This window comes from Jaculus jaculus, chromosome 6 (genome assembly GCF_020740685.1).
Source record: "Jaculus jaculus isolate mJacJac1 chromosome 6, mJacJac1.mat.Y.cur, whole genome shotgun sequence".
Taxonomy (NCBI): Eukaryota; Metazoa; Chordata; class Mammalia; order Rodentia; family Dipodidae; genus Jaculus; species Jaculus jaculus.
The window spans coordinates 5,813,065-5,830,551 of record NC_059107.1 but is presented as its reverse complement, the minus strand read 5'-3'; the positions used below and the strand labels follow the sequence as shown (position 1 = coordinate 5,830,551).

At 54.2% G+C, this 17,487-nt stretch overlaps 1 protein-coding gene across 1 annotated transcript; it reads right to left on the bottom strand.

Annotated features, from left to right (window-relative positions):
* Positions 1-1,854: 1,854 nt before the first annotated feature.
* Positions 1,855-11,131, bottom strand: N4bp3 (NEDD4 binding protein 3). Its single transcript, XM_004666556.2, is given in 6 exon segments — positions 1,855-2,512; positions 2,514-2,774; positions 2,870-3,115; positions 3,449-3,964; positions 4,180-4,527; positions 11,085-11,131. Coding segments are annotated over 5 exon segments (1,608 nt in total). The 5' UTR covers positions 4,498-4,527; positions 11,085-11,131; the 3' UTR covers positions 1,855-2,245.
* Between the last annotated feature and the right edge of the window lie 6,356 nt (positions 11,132-17,487).

Below are 17,487 nucleotides of genomic sequence, written 5' to 3'. Positions count from 1 at the left end.
AAAAAATGGGGCGGCTGGAGGAATGGCTTAGCAGTTAAGGCATTTGCCTGCAAAGCCAAAGGACCCAGGTTCAATTCCCCAGGACCCACGTAAGCCAGATGCACAAAGGGGTGCAAGTGTCTGGAGTTTGTCTGCAGTGGCTGGAAGCCCTGGCGTGTCTATTCTCTTTCTCTCCCTCTTTCTCTGTCAAATAAATAAATAAGTGAAATATTTTAAAAATAAATAAATAAAAACAATCTTTAAAAAAAGGGGTGGTGGAGAGATGGATTAGTGGTTAAGGCATTTGCCTGCAAGGCCAAATGATCCTGGTTCAATTCTCCAGGACCCATGTAAGACAGATGCACAAGGGGGCGCATGCATCTGGAATTTGTTTGTAGTGGCTGGAGGCCCGGGTGCACCCATTCTCTCCTCCCCCCTTTCTCTCGCAAATAAAAATAAATAAATAAAAACAATCTTAAAAAAAAAAACAACAACAGTAAAACCAAAAGCTGGGTGCAAGCCTTTAATCCCTGCACTCATGAGCTGGAGAGCAGGCAGAAGTAGGAGGATCACTGAGTTCAAGGCCAGCTTGTAACTACAAAGTGAGTTCCAGGTCAGCCTAGGCTAGAATGAGACCCAACCCTGGCGGGGGGAAGCTAGGGAAGACTCCAGGTGTACTAGGTCACAGACCCAGGATGGGAGCAAGTCCAGAGGGAACGGCATGGTGCTGAAGCTAAGGGTGGGCGTTGGATTTAGAGGGCCAGCTTTAACTAGAAGCAGAGGTCCAAGAAACCTGACAGCCCAGAGGCCCGGTGCAGTGGGGGGAAGCTGAAAGTGGAACTGCTGCAGAGTCACTGTGAGAGTGACTCATCTCTGTCAGCAGCTGAAGGAATCCCAACGAGAGAACTGTCTAGGGGGGACCCAGAGGGATGGCAAGAGGGAAGACAGTTTAGACTAAAATAGAGTTAAACAGAACTCATGGTTAGGGTGCCCCAACTACATGGTCCATATGCGTGTTGATTCATAGGTATGTTTTGAATCATAGACTGCACAAGCTAACTGCCACATCCTACTTCTGCAAACCAGCTGCCCCTGGCTGGCTCAGCGACGAACACTACAAAATGAAAGTAAAATTTCAGCTTAACACTGAAGTTACTTTGGGGAGCGATCCCAACTTCTGTCCCCCGGAAATAAATTCCCTTAACTTTCACTCATGCTGGAGCTGGAGTGATCTTTTCAGAAAAGTTCCGCAACACAGGTATAGGACACATGTAGGGTATCAGGGTTTCTTCCCAAAGTTTTCTAGAAAACAAATCCACTCATCTCTCACCATTGCTTAAATATACCACAGGCCACCATAGCTTATGGGAAAAATGTCCCCTTCCTTGCTTTGGTGAGGACCCTTTATCAAAATGACCCACAAACTTCTGCACTAGACTCTGGCTGGCCCTCGCTGCTCTGGAGGGAGAGGTATACCAGTTGGAGGCTTGGGGGATGCTACTTTGGGCTGGCTCCAAACCCAGCAGCAGCTTGGGCAGCCAGAGTCCAGACTTCCCACAAAAAGAACATTTCATGTTCTCAAAATGCTTAGCACGACCTGTCCTTTTGTTTTCAAGCTCTCTGCATTGTTCCTTCTGAAAACTCCAGCACTGGTGCTGAAGAATGGGGTTTCAGCCCACACGGCAGCCAAGGAGCTGCATGGTCCAAGGCCAGGGAATAAGATTACCCCACTCTCCATCACACGTGATCAGCAGTGCACGGGGCTCGCTGTCTCTACGACTGTGGACGGAGCTACAGCCTCGGACAAAGCCTTGAACGCTGGCCATCGGTGACCTTAGGACTCGGGCCAAGGACAATGTATCAACCAGGGCCTCCTCATAGAAAATGTGGTTTTATTCTGGAGGCCAATGTTCCCATCCCAGGCTCTTCCCATGGAGGAAGGTCTCAGCCCAGGTCTGCAGCCACACTCCCACATCTGCCCTGCTTCGCTGAGCTCTGGACACCACAACCTCGTTCACTGAACCACACCCACTTCAGGGAGCTGGGCTGGGCCCAGCCTGGATGCTTCTCTGCCAGCAAGGCCTTGCCCTGACTCCTGGAGCCTGCACCTTATCCAGCCCACTGCTCACTGGATCCCTCCTGTCTGTCACCTGGCCTTCCCCCGATTCCTCAGCTGGCCCAGATTCTGCCCCAGACCAGTGGCAGGAAGGAGTTCGCTGTCTCAGGGCATCTTCCGACAGGTCTGTGTCAGCTTGCTCTGCTGGCCTCAGATTTTGGAAGACTCGAGGCGCGGACTCCAGGGCGTGGGGGGCTCGCGCAGCCCCCGCAGCTCCTGTTCCAGTGCCTGGTTGCGGCGGTACATGTCCATGTAGCCCCCCTGAATCTCACGCTGGTAGCGCAGCACCCGCTCCTTCTCCTCCTGCCAAGTCCGCCGCTCCTGCTCGAAGCGCAGGGCCTGCTCCTGGCCTCGGAGCCGCTCCTGCAGCAGCTCTGCCCGGAGCTGCTCGGCGTCCTCCCTGGCCTCGCTGCCCCCCCGCCTCCCCCAGCAGCCCTCGGCTCTTGCAGTCGTCCGTCTCGCAGCGGCCGGGGGCTTCCTCCCGGGCGGCTCGCTCCTGCAGGCTGCGCACAGCCTCCCGCAGCCGGGCCAGCTCGGCATCCTGAGCCTGGGCTTGGGCCCGGCTGCCCCGGAGTTGCGTCTTCAGACTGAAGATCTCGGCCAGCTTCTGAGCCAGCTCTGCCTGGGCTTCCCGCAGCTGCTGCTTCAAGAGGCTGATCTCGGCCGTCTTCTGGCACACCTGGGGCGGGGGACACACCGGGGCCAAGAGTCAAGCAAAGCGGGTGTGGGAGCCGGGCGGCAGAGGGCCGGGCCGGGCCTCGCGCGCTTCCCTACCTCCCATCGGGCTTCCTCTTCTGGCCGGCTGGAGTCGGGCTCGGGAAGGGAGCCGGAGGGCCGGGCATCGGGGCCCTGCTGAGCCCGCAGCTCCTTGCGCAGCCGCCGCTGCTCCTGCTGGGCCATGAACAGCTGCAGCTGCAGGCTGCGCTCGCTGCGCTCGGCCCTCTGGGCCACCTCGTGCAGCCGGTCCACGTAGAGCCGCTTCAGCTCTGCCAGCCACAGGCGCTGGCGCTCCTCCACCACCTGCGGAGGGCAGGGGCACCTGCCAGGCCCGGCCACGCCCAGATGCCACAGAAGGCCCTGCCCCTGGGCACAAGTCCGCTCACCCACGGGTGGCCACCAGTACCAACGTCCCCCACAGGGCCCGGCGCCATGCCACACATGCTCCGCAACCAGTCACCTTCCTTATCACGGTCCTCCCAGACTCTCCCTGCACGTCTAAGTGGCATGGCATCTCTGCCACCTGAGTGTGGCGGCAAGGGCCAGACACCCCTCTCTTACTCCCCTGCACCCAGAGCCACGAGTGTCCCGCAGGCCCACAGCCCAATGCCCGGGACAAAGCCGACGGCCCCTCACCTGGGTGAACGGGTTGGGCGCATCCGGGTCGCCGAGGGTCCTCTTGGGCTCGCCGCAGGCCTCTGGCAGCACGGCCACCACGTCCTCGGGACTGGGGCAGGAGAACTCGTACGGGGGCGGCGGCTCGGGCAGGCAGCTCAGCACCGCCAGCGGCCCCGCCTCCTTGGGACTCCGGGAGGCCCGGTCCAGGGAGCCCCCGAGGTGGTTAATGTGGCCCAGGGAGGAGCTGAAGGAAGCGGGGCCCACACCGGGGCTGCGGCCAAAACTGCCCCCGCTGGAGGAGTCCGAGAGGCTGGGCTCGGGGCCGCCCTCGTCCAGGCTGAGCGCGTGCAGCAGCTGCGCCCGGGCCTGGCTGGCGCGGGGCCCCGGGCTCAGGGGAGGGTGGCAGGCCAGCGTGTGCAAACTGCCGTTGCTGCGCCACAGCTTCTGGCCTTTGTGGGCCGCCAGGCTCTGCATGGACAGGAAGCCCTTCCCGGTGCCCGCTACAGGCTTGAACACGGACGGACGCACGCGGCACTGCCGGGAAGAGAGCAGGTGGGAGCAAGGCTGAGATGGTCCGTCTGTTCTACACGTCTCACGCTTCTGAAGCCCTTAGGGGTCCTCTCTGGGGATACAGGCCACAGGCCACTGGGAGGCAATGACCAAGCTTCAGGACAGCCTGTGGCAGGCTATTCATATCAAGGTACCATTCCAGCCTCTAAAGAGGAGCCCCCCCCCCATCACAGGCTTACCTTGTCAAAGCGACCCCGCTCTGGCAGGGAAGTCTTGCTAAAGTCACCAGCTCGAGGATGCTCCCGGTAGTAGAGGGTGGCATAGTCGGGCTCATTCCGAGGTGTCCGCTTGGCAGTCTTGCCGTCCTTCTTGGGGAGGTGCAGGTAGCTGAGAATCTCACGCTGGCCCAAGCCCTTTCGGAGGAGCCCATCTGGCTGCCGGGAACCCCGGGATCCAGCAAGTGCAGCCCGGAGCTCTTCGGGGGAAAATTCCTGCCGTTCCAACAGGCTGCCCACGCTGCCCATGGCAATGCCAGCAGGGCCTGAGGCTGTGGCCATGAAGGTTCAACAGGGTACAGGAAGCTGCTTCTGGGAATCAGGAAGCTCCATTAGGGACAGGTGAGCACTTAGTACCCAAGTCCCTGAATGTCCTATAACCAGGCACTTGTCTGTTAGCTCTGCCAACTGCCCAGGCCTACCAGAAACTGATGTGGGTGGCACCACAGAGAATCCCAAGACAGGATTCATTGACTGGCAACTGAAAAGTACAAGGGCACCTGCCCACTCTACACTGTCAGATTAAATCCAAAGAAAAAGGAGATAGAACTTCTGCTGGGCCACTAAAGGGACAGCTGTAACTGGGGGCCTGGGGCAGCTGGTTTGAAGGTGTGGCAGGAAAGCAGTTGGACAGGGGACCACCCCCCCAGAACCAGGCCAGCCAAGGGCAGAGGAGGGACTCAGGCTCTCACAGTAGCTTTGCTCACTCTTGCCTGACTCTCCACACACATTTGTGTGGTGGGGAGCAAGTGCATCACCCGGAGTTAGGGAGTTAGTCTGTTCCTCCTGCTTCCCTGGGGGTGACCTGTTCAGCCCCTCTGGCTGCAAAGGGTCAGAGTTCCCAGGGGGAAACATCTGGCATGGGTGGGGTTATGGCTACAGTGCAGGCTACAAGCAGGAAGAACTCAAGGGGAGGAAGGATGGTGATACAAACAGGAAGAGCCCAAAGGGAGGAACAATGGTCCCAGCTTCCGAACAGGTGTTCAGGACTGAGCAGTGACAGGAGGCCCAGGGGAGGAGCAGCTGGGCTCCAGGGAGCCTCTGCATATTTGGCCGTTACACAGAAGCCTACCGCCAGGCTGTTCAAAGGACCTGGGCAGCATCCACCAGCGTGTTACCTAGGCCATGATCCTAACCTCTGTGGGCCGTGAGGAAGGCAATGACAGTACCCATCACTCAGTGAGGCTGGGGTGGGTAAGATAATGGGACAAAGCACCCAGTCCAGGCCTGGCCTGTAGCCAGGCTCAATACATGCCACGGGGCCCCAAGCTCAACCAAGTGACCAGGCTAGTGGACCATCTCCCACCTGGCCTGGGCCTTACACTAGGGAGGCTTGGGCTGGTATGTAGGTGGAACACTTGCTATGCCCAGCATAGAGGAGGTGCAAATGACTGGCAGTGAATGGCACCTTTTCTGCCTCCCACACACACACAGCTGCTCCCATTCCCTAAAACAGATGCCTGGCAGGCAGACTGAAACTGGGAGTCCCCACTACCCACCCAAGATGATTCCGGGAGACCCACTCCCACCCCAGACAATGGAGATCAGGAGGCTCCATCTTCCTCAGCCATTTCCAGGCTTTGTGTTTGTGGAAGACAAAGCTTTTTGGGAGAGGTAGGGCAGGCCCTGCTTCTGCTCCCCACGCTGCTCCAGAGCTCTCAACGGCACCCTGGGCAAAAATAACCTTCGCGGCTCTCCCAAGTAACTTTCTTGTACTTCCTGAGATGGGGGGGGGGTGGCGCAAGACTGAGCCTGTATACCCCAGCCTCACTTCCAGGTCTTCTAAGGGTGTTACAGACCACAGGCTCAAGGGTCAGGTAAGGGACTCCACATGCTGGGCTGCTACAGCAAAACAGTGCTTTACAGAAGTCTCACTGAGCACCCCGTAGTTTCACCATTATTATTATATTTTTTATGTATTCTACTTATTTGCAAGGAGAGAGAGAGGGCAGAGGGAAAGATTGAATATGGGTGTACCAGGGTCCCTAGCCACTGCAAACGAACTCCAGAGGCATGCGCCACCTTGTGCGTCTGGCTTTATGTGGGTACTGGGGAATCAAACCTGGGTCGTTAAGCTTTGCAGGCAATGCCTTAACCATTGAGCCACTTCTCCAGCCCTTATTTTTTACTTTTTTTTTTTTTTTTTGCTGGAGGTAGGGTTTCGCTCTAGACCAGGCTGACCTCGAAATCACTGTGATCCTCTTACTTCTGCCTTCAAAGTGCTGGGATTAAAGGCATGTGCCACCACACCCAGTGTTTTTTTAAAAATACTTTTATATATTTCAGAGAAAGTATAGGCATGTCAGGGCCTCCTGCCACTACAAATGAACTCTAGATGCATGCACCACTTAGTGCATTTGGCTTTACATGGGTACTGACTGGGGAATCAAACCCGAGCTGTCAGGCTTTGCAAACAAGCACCTTTAACTGCTGAGCCAACTCTCCAGCCCCTGATCCCTTGTAAAGGCAAGCTCCCTGGGGCTCAGAAAAGTGCGGTGACTGGCTTTTCTTAAGGTTACTGACTTGGTCAGGGTAAGAATGACTGGGACCCTAATATCATGCCTGTCAAATTTAACCTGGCCTTTGGCTTTTCTGGGCAATAGTGGACAGAGATCTGTCTTGGGCCACACAGTAAGTACCTGAAGGGGCACCTAACCCACAGCCCGTGAGTTGTGAGAGCATGTGTACATTTATTTCTGATAATGCAACACCGTATTGTCATCTACAAAGTTCTTGCTTAAGGGCTTGAGAGATATGGCTCAGAGGTTAAAGGCTCATGCTTGCAAAGCATTACAGCCCGGTTTGACTCCCCAGTACCCACATAAAGCCAGGTGCACATAGTGGCACATGTGTCTGGAGTTCTTTGCAGTGGCAAGAGACCATGGCATGCCCATTCATTCTCTTTCTGCTGCAAATAAATTTTATATATACATACATATATGTGTGTGTGTGTGTGTAAAAGTTCACGCTTAAGAACTATGCAATCAAGATACAAAAATGTTTTAAATTTCAGAATGTTTTATGTAAGTTTATGATTTTGTGTTGAATTAAGCTATCTTGGGCAGCATGAGGCCAAGAACCAAGATGTCTCCCACAACCAAGAGCTGGAATTGAGTCACCCTGCGTCAGAGCGATCCCTTGTCATGACAAGCCCACCCAGCAAGACAGTGCTGCATATGAAACTATACTTACTAATGAATCGTTACTGCTTCCAAGGGAGGGGACAGCAGAGAACCTGGTCTCTAACCAGCGGTAATTCTCTCTCTGTGGGACCCTAGGCAGTAATATAGCTCCTTCTGGCATGCCTATTATCACATCTCGCCCTACTTTCCTTATAGGGTTACAGTCAGGGGTAAAAGGGCTTTATGAACTGTTAAGTCCTGTGTGCCTAGGGGCTGGGGACATTGCCAAATACACCCACCTCACCCCAAAGACACAGGGCCTCAGCCTTCCTCTGGGCAATTGCTCACTTCCTGTCTCATGAGAAACAACCAGCAACTATGTCCCCTACCAAGGGTCCCAGTCTAGGGCTATGACAATGTATGCAGCCACACAAAAAGCACACTGCGTCATATCAGTCCCACCCAGCTGCACAGAGAAACCTGTGTTAGGGGACAGTCATGTCCAGCAGCAGACCGCCACACAGTCGGCGCAAGGTCACCCTGCATCCCTCCTAGGCAACCTCTCAGACTGTACTATCAGCTTCTGCAGCAGGGCTGAGCCCCTGACTTCTAAGAGGAGGCTCCACCCTCTCAGGTCTCAGTCTGGGGACAATCCCTTTTCCTAAAGACCCATCCCACCTCCACCCCTCCCCCCCAAACACACACATTCCTTCCTTTGGTTGCTTGGAAGCCTGGGTGCAGGCTGGGCCATAAGGATTTGATGGGGGAGGGAAGAGACAGAAAGTGCCTAGTAGCCTCTGGACTCCAGAGCAGCCAGACAGCAGAGCTTTGGAAAGCAGGGGCTTCCTTCAAGTTCCAGGGCTGCCACTCCACGGCCTCAGCAGCACCCCTTCCCTCCTGGCCCCTCCTCCAGCACTAAGATTAGGCAGGGCACACAGAGCCCTGGACACAGAAGCACATCTCCTTTGGATCAACTATTTATTTATGTAAGAGGAAGAGAGAGAGAGTGAGAATGGGCACACCAGAGCTTCCAGCCACTGCAAATGAACTCCAGTTGGCTTATGTGGGACCTGGAGAACCGAACCTGGGTCCTCAGGTTTTGCAGGCAAGCACCTTAACCGCTAAGCCATCTCTCCAGCCCTGGACCAACTCGACTGAGACAGGAGAAGGGGATGCGCCCAGGATTCCCAAGGGCCATCGCAGCACCAGATCCTAGACACCTCTTCTTCAAAACACATCAGTGGAGGAGGATACTGTCATCTCTCGCTTCAGGAGAGGACACTACGGGCCACGGTGATGTTCAGCTGCACGGGAGAAATTGCCCTAGCTCCTCAGGGCAGACACCCACCTGCAACTCTTCTGGAGTGGGAGACCCCAGAGCATGCCCACCCCGGCTGCCTTACAGTCCCTCCAGAGCCTCAGTGAGAGAGTCCCACCACCTGCTGGAGATCAGCCTTGTGGAGGGGTGTGTCTGCAGCTGTCCCCAAGGAGGAATGAGACTGGAATGTCCCAGAACCAAAAAGGGGCCAGGGAGTGACAATCCAAGAGGGTGTGTAAGGATGGGGGCATACCCTGCTCCCACTGCAAATTCTTGGGGAGGCGGCGCAGACCTGTGGCTAACCTCCACGGAAGACCCCTTTGCAATGCCGTGTACTTGGTGCACAGCACTCGTTCTTCTCAGCCTGTCTATATGACTTCATACCATCACGCAGTAAGTAGAGGCAGACAGGATCCTCAGTCCTTACAGTTAGGGAAACTGAGGCCTAGAATGAGGAAGCGAGTTGTCTAAGATCTCAACTCCCTGAGCAGAGCTTTCTCTAGTACATACAGCTCCACCAGCCAGGGGTCACCTTCCACCATGCACTACAGACTGCCCCGCCCCCATGCCTGTTTCTCCCAAGGGCATCTTCAACCAGGCTGGTGGGAAGGAAGTCCCTGCAGCCTGGGATCCCTGCGGCCTGCCCGAGGTGCGTGTGTTGGGGGTGGGGGGAGATAGGGAGAAATAGTGGAAGAGTTGCTGGTTTAGGAAATCTAAGCTCTGGAAACTGTTTGAGCGGTGGCGGTGGCGGGAGCAGGCTGGCCGCGTTCATTCAGTCTCTCACTTACACACCCACACACAACCAGTCGGCAGAGGAGCCCTGCCAGGGAGGGCCCAGGAGGAGGCTGATCACCCGGCCCAGGATGGCCTCCCTCCCGCCTCTGCTCCCTCCGGAGGACAGTCAGGCCCAATCGGTTCCGATGGGGTGTGGATGTCCCACGACTCCCCCTACATACAGCCGGGTTCGCGATTTCCACCGGCTCTAGACTTAGACTGGCCCTCACTTTGATCAAAGGCTGGGTTAGGATGGGAAGGGCCGCCCAGCCACCAGGACCTCGGGATGTCCTTCCTCCAGAGGTCCAGCAGCTGCAGGCCGAGAGGGTGTAGGGGTGCCCGGGTGAGGAAGGTGAGGGTGGGGCAGGTGCAAGCGACGGAGAAGCCAATTTAGCATCCCCATGGACTGCCGCCCGGGAAGGTGGTGGAGACTTAGGGGGGTCTCGGCGCGGCGGGAGGTCTGGAGCTACCTAGGGAGGGCGGGGTGGGGGTAGCATCTGTGCCCCTGCCCGACCCTGGGGCCTGGCTGGGGCGCCGAGGGGAGGGGGGCGGAAGCCCGGGTCACTCTCCGGCCGCCCGGGGCGCTCAGCCCCACCTTAGCCGTGGCGCAGGAGTCCCGGGTGACGTTCCCGGGGCGCGCGGAGCACCCTGCCGCCCGCGCCCACTTCTCGGGACCGGCGGTGGCTGCAGCAGCCCTGGCCGAGAAAGCCGGACAGGATCGCCCCCCGCCCCAACTCACCATGCCGGCGCGGTCCTCGCTCCCAGGCGCCGGCGCAGCGCGGGGCCCGGGCAGCCGGAGCTGCGGGGAAGGAACGCGCGCCGCAGCACCCGCTCACCCGCTCGCCCCGCAGGCGGACGGAAAACCCGGCCTGACTCACTCCCCCGCCAGCCCGGAGCCCGGCCCGGCCCCCGGATGTGGGGGGCGGGGACAGGGGCCACCCCCGCCCGCGGACCGGCCAGCCTGGGCCCCGCCCCCCGGCCCGGTGCCTGCGCGCATCTGCGCCCCGCTCGCTGCGCCCCCTGCCCCTGAGCTCCTGCGCGCCCCCCTGCCCCGACTCCTGCGCCCCCTGACCCGGGGATCCTGCGCGCCCCCCTGACCCGGCTCCTGAGCCCCCTGACCCGGGGCTCTTGCGCGCCCCCCTGCCCGGGCTCCTGCGCCCCCTGCCCCGGGGATCCTGCGCGCCCCACTGCCTCGGCTCCTGCGCCCCCCTGCCCCGGCTCCTGCGCCTCCTGCCCCGGGGCTCCTGCGCCCCCTCCCTCCGGCCCCCGGGCTCCTGCGTCCTCTGCCCCCGCCTCTGCCCCTCTTGTCCCGGCCTCGCCTCCTTATTCCCGAGAGGCGTGCCGGGTGCATCACCTCTCTCTGATCCTGGCCGCCTCTACTTAGGTGAGCATTTCCTCTTTAGAGCCTAGCCCGCCAAGTATGCTGAGAGCAGAAGTTTACTCGACTTCTATGCTTGTTAGTGGCAGAACTGGGTACCAAATTGCTGGTTTTTGTTTTGTTTTGGTTTGTTTGTGCAAGATTGATTTTGCCTAGAGCTTTCTAGGGGGAGTAGATTCAGATGCCTTCTGGGACCAAACAAATCCTGTAACTGAGTCAAACGGGCTGGGTATAGGACAATAGGAAAAAACCTATCGAGAGTTGGACACCCACGCACCACATTCAAATCCAACGAGTTAAAACATCATTTCTGGGCTGGAGAGATGGCTTAGCGGTGAAGCGCTTGCCTGTGAAGCCTAAGGACCCTCGTTAGCCAGATGCACAAGGGGGCGCACGCATCTGGAGTTCGTTTGCAGTGGCTGGAGGACCTGGCGTGCCCATTATCTCTCTCCTCTGCCTCTTTCTCTCTGTGTTGCTCTGAAATAGATAAATAAAAATTTAAAAATAATATTAAAAAAAATAAAACATCTCAAACATAAACATGGAAGTTGGGTGTGGTGGTGCCACTATCATCTCAGCCCTGGGGAAGGGAAGGCAGGAGGACACGGAGTTCAAGTTCCTCCTGTACTACATGCGGAGTTCGAGGCCAGCCTGGGATGCATGAGACCTGTCAAAACAAAACACACATAAAAGTTAAATATGGCGGCTGGAGAGATGGCTTAGCGGTTAAGCGCTTGCCTGTGGAACCCAAGGACCCCGGCTCAAGGCTCGATTCCCCAGGACCCACGTTGCCAGATGCACAAGGGGGCACACATGTGTGGAGTTCGTTTGCCGTGGCTGGAGGCCAAGGAGCTCCCATTCTCTCTCCCACTTTCCCTCTGTCTGTTGCTCTCAAGTTAAATATGGGGCTGGAGAGATGGCTTAGGGGTTAAGGCGCTCGCCTGCAAAGCCATAGGACCCAGGTTCAACTCCCCAGGACACATGTCAGCCAGATGCACAAGGTGGTGCACACATCTGGAGGTTGTTTACAGTGGCTGAAGACCCTGGTTATCAATTCTCTCTCTCTCTCTGCCTCTTTCTCTCTCTCAAAGAAATAAATAAATAAAATTTAAACATAAGTTAAATTATGACCCAGCATTCTACTACTGAGTCTATGTCCAAAGTGAAGCCAGGTATACCCCAGCAGTTCCACTCCCGAGTTTATGTCCAAACAGTGAAGCCAGGTGTGCGGCAAATACTCGTACCCGAACGTTCATGGCAGTACTATGCACAGTAGCCAAAGAGTGGAAACACCAAACTGTCCCATACTGATAGGGTGAATGGATAAACTGCTTTATGCATACGATGGAATATTAATCCACCAAAGAAAGGCTGAGTGCCTGGGCTGGGGAGGTGGCTCAGTGGTTAGAGGTGCTTGCTTCAAAGATGGCTGACCTGGGTTTGAATCTCCACTAGGCACATAAAGCTGGATATACATGATGACACGTGTCTGGCGTTGGTTGGCAGCCCCAAGAGGCCTGGCACATTTATAGTGGTTCTCTCTGTCTTTGTCTCAAATAAGTAAATAAAAATACATATTTGGGGGCTGGAGAGATGACTTAGCCGTTAAGGTGTTTGCCTGCAAAGCCTAAGTACCCAGGTTCAATTCCCCAGTACCCATGTAAGCCATATGCACAAGGTGACACATGTGTCTAGAGTTCGTTTGTAGTGGCTAGAGGCCCTACCATGCCCATTCATTCTTTCTTTCTGCGCCTCTGTCTCTCAAATAAGTAAACATCTTTTAAAAATACATATTTTTAGGGCTGGAGAGATGGCTTAGCAGTTAAGGCGCTTGCCTGCAAAACCAAAGGACCCAGGTTCAGTTCCCCAGGACCCATGTAAGCCAGATGCACAATGTGGCGCATGCGTCTGGGGTTCATCTGCAGCTGCTGTCTATCCCTCTCAAATAAGCAAAAATAAAATATTTCTTAAAATACATATTTCAGTTGTTTTTTCTCTTTTATTTGAGTTGAACTGTGCTAGGCCCAAATGCTAATAAAATATATCTGTTTCTGTTAAAAAAAAAAATGTACATTTTAGAGCTGATTGTGTGGTGCACGTCTTTAATCCCACCACTTGGGAGGCACAGGTAGGAGGATCGCTGTGAGTTCGAGGCCACCCTGAGACTCGATAGTGAATTCCAGGTCAGCCTGGGCTACAGTGAGACCCTACCTCAGGAAAAAGAAAGAAAGAGAGAGAGAAATACCAGCCACAAAAGGCCACATGTGTAATAATTCCATTTATATGAAACAGATGAATACGTAGAGACAATGCAGATAATTAGTGCCAAAGGCTTTGGGGAGGGAGAGATGAGTGATTGCTTAATGGCTGTGAGCTTTCATTTTGGAATAGGGAATTGTTTTGGAGCTAGACAGAGGTAGTGGTTACTTTAACTTGTGTCACTGAATTGCAGACCTTAAAATGGCTCAGGGGGCTGGGCGTAGTGGCACAGGCTTACAATCCCAGCACTCCAGAGGCAGAGGCAGGAGGATCGCTGTGAGTTAGAGGCCAGTCTAGGAGTACAGAGTGAGTTCCAGGTCAGCCTGGGCTAGAGTGAGACCCTACCTGGAAAAAAGCAAAACGGGGGCTGGAGAGATGGCTCAGCAATTAAGGTGCTTGCCTGTAAATCCTAAGGACCTGGGCTCAGTTCCCCAGTACCCATGTAAAGCCAGATGCACAAGGTGGTACAGGCATATGGAGTTCGATTGTACAGGGAGGAGGCCCTGATGCACCCATTCTATCTCTGTTCCTCCCTTCCTCCTTCCCCCTCGCTGCTCGTAAACAAATAAATTAAAGTTTTGGTAGGGTCTTGCTCTTGCCCCGGCTGACCTGGAATTCACTCTGGTCTATAGTCTCAGGGTGGGCTCAAACTCACAGCAATTCCCTTACCTCTGCCTCTTAAATGCTGGGATTAAAGATGTAAGCCACCATGCCTGGTCAAGTAAATAAAATTTTAAAAGGCTCAGGGGCTGGGAATATACTCCGTAGTACAGCATATACCTACTGTGTGTGAGGCCCTGTGTCCAACCTTCAGTGCTCCCAAAGAAAGTCCAGTGGGTAATCTGCTGCTATGTAAATTTCACTTCATTCCAACAACAAAACATCACCTTTAGCCAAAATTTCACCCACAGGGACCAATTTGCAACCCTGCCTTCTGTGCTATTTTCCTAACACTAGAACTGCAAGGCTCTCGCCTACTCTGCCTCTCAGCCCTGGAGGAGTGGCCAGTCTGGTAGGGTTACTGGTTGAGACAGGTAAAAGTTCAAAGCTAGGACTCTTCGCTTTTTGGGAGCCTGAGGAAGGCCTCTTTGGAGATGGATGGATCTGAAGGACAGAACATGAAGCATTTTCCCTTGGGAGGGGAGGGTGAGGTTTTTTTTGCTTGTTTGTTTGGAGGGGGGAGCCCAGGCCCCTGAGAGAGGAGGACACATTGAGGTGCAGATAAACTCCCTAGGGAAGCCAGCTTAGGTGTAGGAAATGTTGTGGAGGAAAAGGGAAGGAGCCAGCCCTGGAGCCCTCTAGGAATGACCAGTGATGTCTCTGGGTGTGCTGAGAGAGCAGCCTGAGCATCTGGGTTACAATGTTCTAAGGAAAAGAAGGGGCCCTGGGGCAGTGAGGAGAAGGCTAAATGCGATATGTTCTTGGAATGGTTTGAAAGAATTGACTTATGGGCTGGAGAGATGGCTTAGTGGTTAAGGCATTTGCCTGCAAAGCCAAAGCCAAAGAACCTCAGTTCGATTCCCCAGGACCCACGTAAGCCAGATACACAAGGTTGCGCTTGCATCTGGAGTTCATTTGCAGTGGCTGGAAACCCTCACACGCCCATTCTTTTTATTTTTTATTTATTTATTTTTATTTTTATTTATTTATTTGAGAGTTACAGACAGAGAGAGAAAGAGGCAGAGAGAGAAAGAGAGAAAGAGAGAATGGGCATGCCAGGGCCTCCAGCCACTGCAAACAAATTCCAGATGTGTGCGCCCCCTTGTGCATCTGGCTTACGTGGGTCCTGGGCAATCAAGCCTCAAACTGGGGTCCTTAGGCTTCACGGGTAAGCCCTTAACTGCTAAACCATCTCTCCAGCCTTTTTTTTTTTTTTTTTTTTTTTTGAGTTAGGGTTTCACTCTAGCCCAGGCTGACCTGGAATTCACTATGTAGTCTCAGGGTGGCCTCGAACTCACAACAATCCTCCTACCTCAGCCTCCTGAGTACTGGGATTAAAGACATGTGCCATGACACCTGGCTCCGCATGCCCATTCTTTCTCTCTCTCAGCCTCTTTCCCTTTCACGAATAAATAAATTAAATTTAAAATAATTGACTTGTGTTGGCAAGAACTTTCTCAAGGAGAAGAGGAGATCAAACTCAAGTTCTAAGTACCATATTTTTTATACAGTTTTTTTTTTAAATGAGAGAGAATGTGTGTGTTAGATAGATCATGGGCATGCTAAGGTCTCTCACTCCTGTAAGTAAACCCCAGATACGTGAATCCACTACTTGGTGCATCTGGCTTTACATGGGTATTGGGGAATTGAATCTGGGTTGGCAGGTTTTGCAGACACACACCTTTTTTTAAATTTTTATTTATATTTATTTATTTGAGAGCAAGAGACAGAGAGAGAAAGAGGCAGATAGATAGATAGAGAATGGGCACATCAGGGCTTCCAGCCACTGCAAACGAACTCCAGACGCGTGCGCCCCCTTGTGCATCTGGCTAACGTGGGTCCTGGGGAACCGAGCCTCGAACCGGGGTCCTTAGGCTTCACAGGCAAGCGCTTAACCGCTAAGCCATCTCTCCAGCCCCATACTCCTTTAACCACTGTGCCAACCCTTCAGTCCCTAAGTTCTTTTTGTTTTGCTTTTTGTGTGTAGAGAGTGGTGTGCATGCGCATGCTTATGTGTGTGTAAGAGCACATGTGTGCGGGTGTGTGTGCATGTGGAGGCCAGAGGTCAACATCAGGTGTCTTCCTCAGTCACTGTCCACTTCATTTTTAAATATTTATTTATTTGAGAGAGAGAAAAAAAACAAATAACAGGCACACCAGAGCCTCCAGCCACTGCAAACAAACTCCAGACGCATGCACCACCTGTGCATCTGGCTTACATGGGTTCTGGGGAACCAAACCTTGGTCCTTGGGCTTTGCATGCAAGCACCTTAACCTCTAAGCCATGTCTCCAGTCCCACCTCTTTTTTGAAACATGGTCTCTCACTGACCTTGGAGCTCACTGATTGGCTAGACAAACTAGCCCACAATCCCCAGAGTTCTCCTGTGTGCCCTCCCTGGCACTAGGACTGCAGGCTGGTAGCACCATGCCCAGCCTGTGTGTGGGTGTTGTCCTCAGGCTTGTGGTCACAAGTGCTTCGCCTAAGCTGTCTTCCCTGCCTGCCCTGTTTCATGTGTGTGTACCTGTGTGTGCACACGTGCCACCGCACATGCACGGTGGTCAGAAGACAGCTTCGTGGCTGTGCTCCACCTTCTGAGACACGCTCATGCTACTATAAAGGCTCCGTGAGACCGAGAGTGTGGGGGACGGACACCACGTGAGACCGAGACTGTGAGGGACGCCACGTGAGACCGAGACTGTGAGGGACGCCACGTGAGACCGAGGCTGTGAAGAACACCAGCTAGTTGGCTGGCTCCGCCTCCCATTGTCATTGGCACTTTGGTGGGATGAGTTTAATGATTAGAACTCCAACCCAAGTCCATATCCACATCAGGAAGAATTGAAAAACATAGTCAGGAAGGGTAAATTGTTAAAGAGTTATTTTTAAAAGAGATAAGAGGAAAGAAGTATAGCTCCTTAACTGAGCTGAGCATGGTGGTGCATGCCTTTAATCCCAGCACTTGGAAGGCAGAAGTAGGAGGATCGCACCCTGAGACTATATAGTGAATTCCAGGTCAGCCTGGGCTAGCTCGAAAAACAAAAAACAAAACAAGCACAAAAGCAATAACTTGGGCTAGAGAGAGATGTCTTAGCTGTTAAGGTGCTTGCCTCCCTCCAGAGCCTAAGGTCCAGGTTCAATTCCCCAGGACTCACATAAGCCAGACACAGAAGGGGGCACATGCGTCTGGAGTTTGTTTGCAATGGCTGGAAACCCTGCACGTCCATTCTCTCTATCTGCCTCCCTGCCCCCCCCAAAAAAAAAACAGGTAAAAAAAAATATATATTTTTTTTTAATGTACTGATTTATCCAAGATCTTCTTGCCCTCTCCAGTGTTTGTTTGTTTTTTTCCCTACACCTGGCTGCCGGTGGGAAGGGGAGGGAGGTCAGTCATATCTCAGAGCATCCCAGCCAGAGGGAGTACTACGGACGACCCCTCCACCCATATACACAGGAAGGCCAGGGAGAAGGCGCAGTGCTGCTGAACAGAACACCCAGAACTGGGGGTGCGGGTAAGGGTCCTGGCTGGGGTCTAAGGCAGAGAAGAAAATGGCTTGGTTGTTCCCTGACAGGTGTCACTCAAAGAATCAAGGATGAGGTCCTTCAACCCCTAAGAGCCTAGACCAGGCCTCCCTCCTGTCTCCACCTCCTGGACAAGCTGGGGTCTCCAGGCTGAGAGCACCCCCAGAGACTGATACTGCTTGCTTCTGAGCCCATTCATGTTACCCTGGTTACCTAGATGGGGCTTGGCAAGGCAGAGGG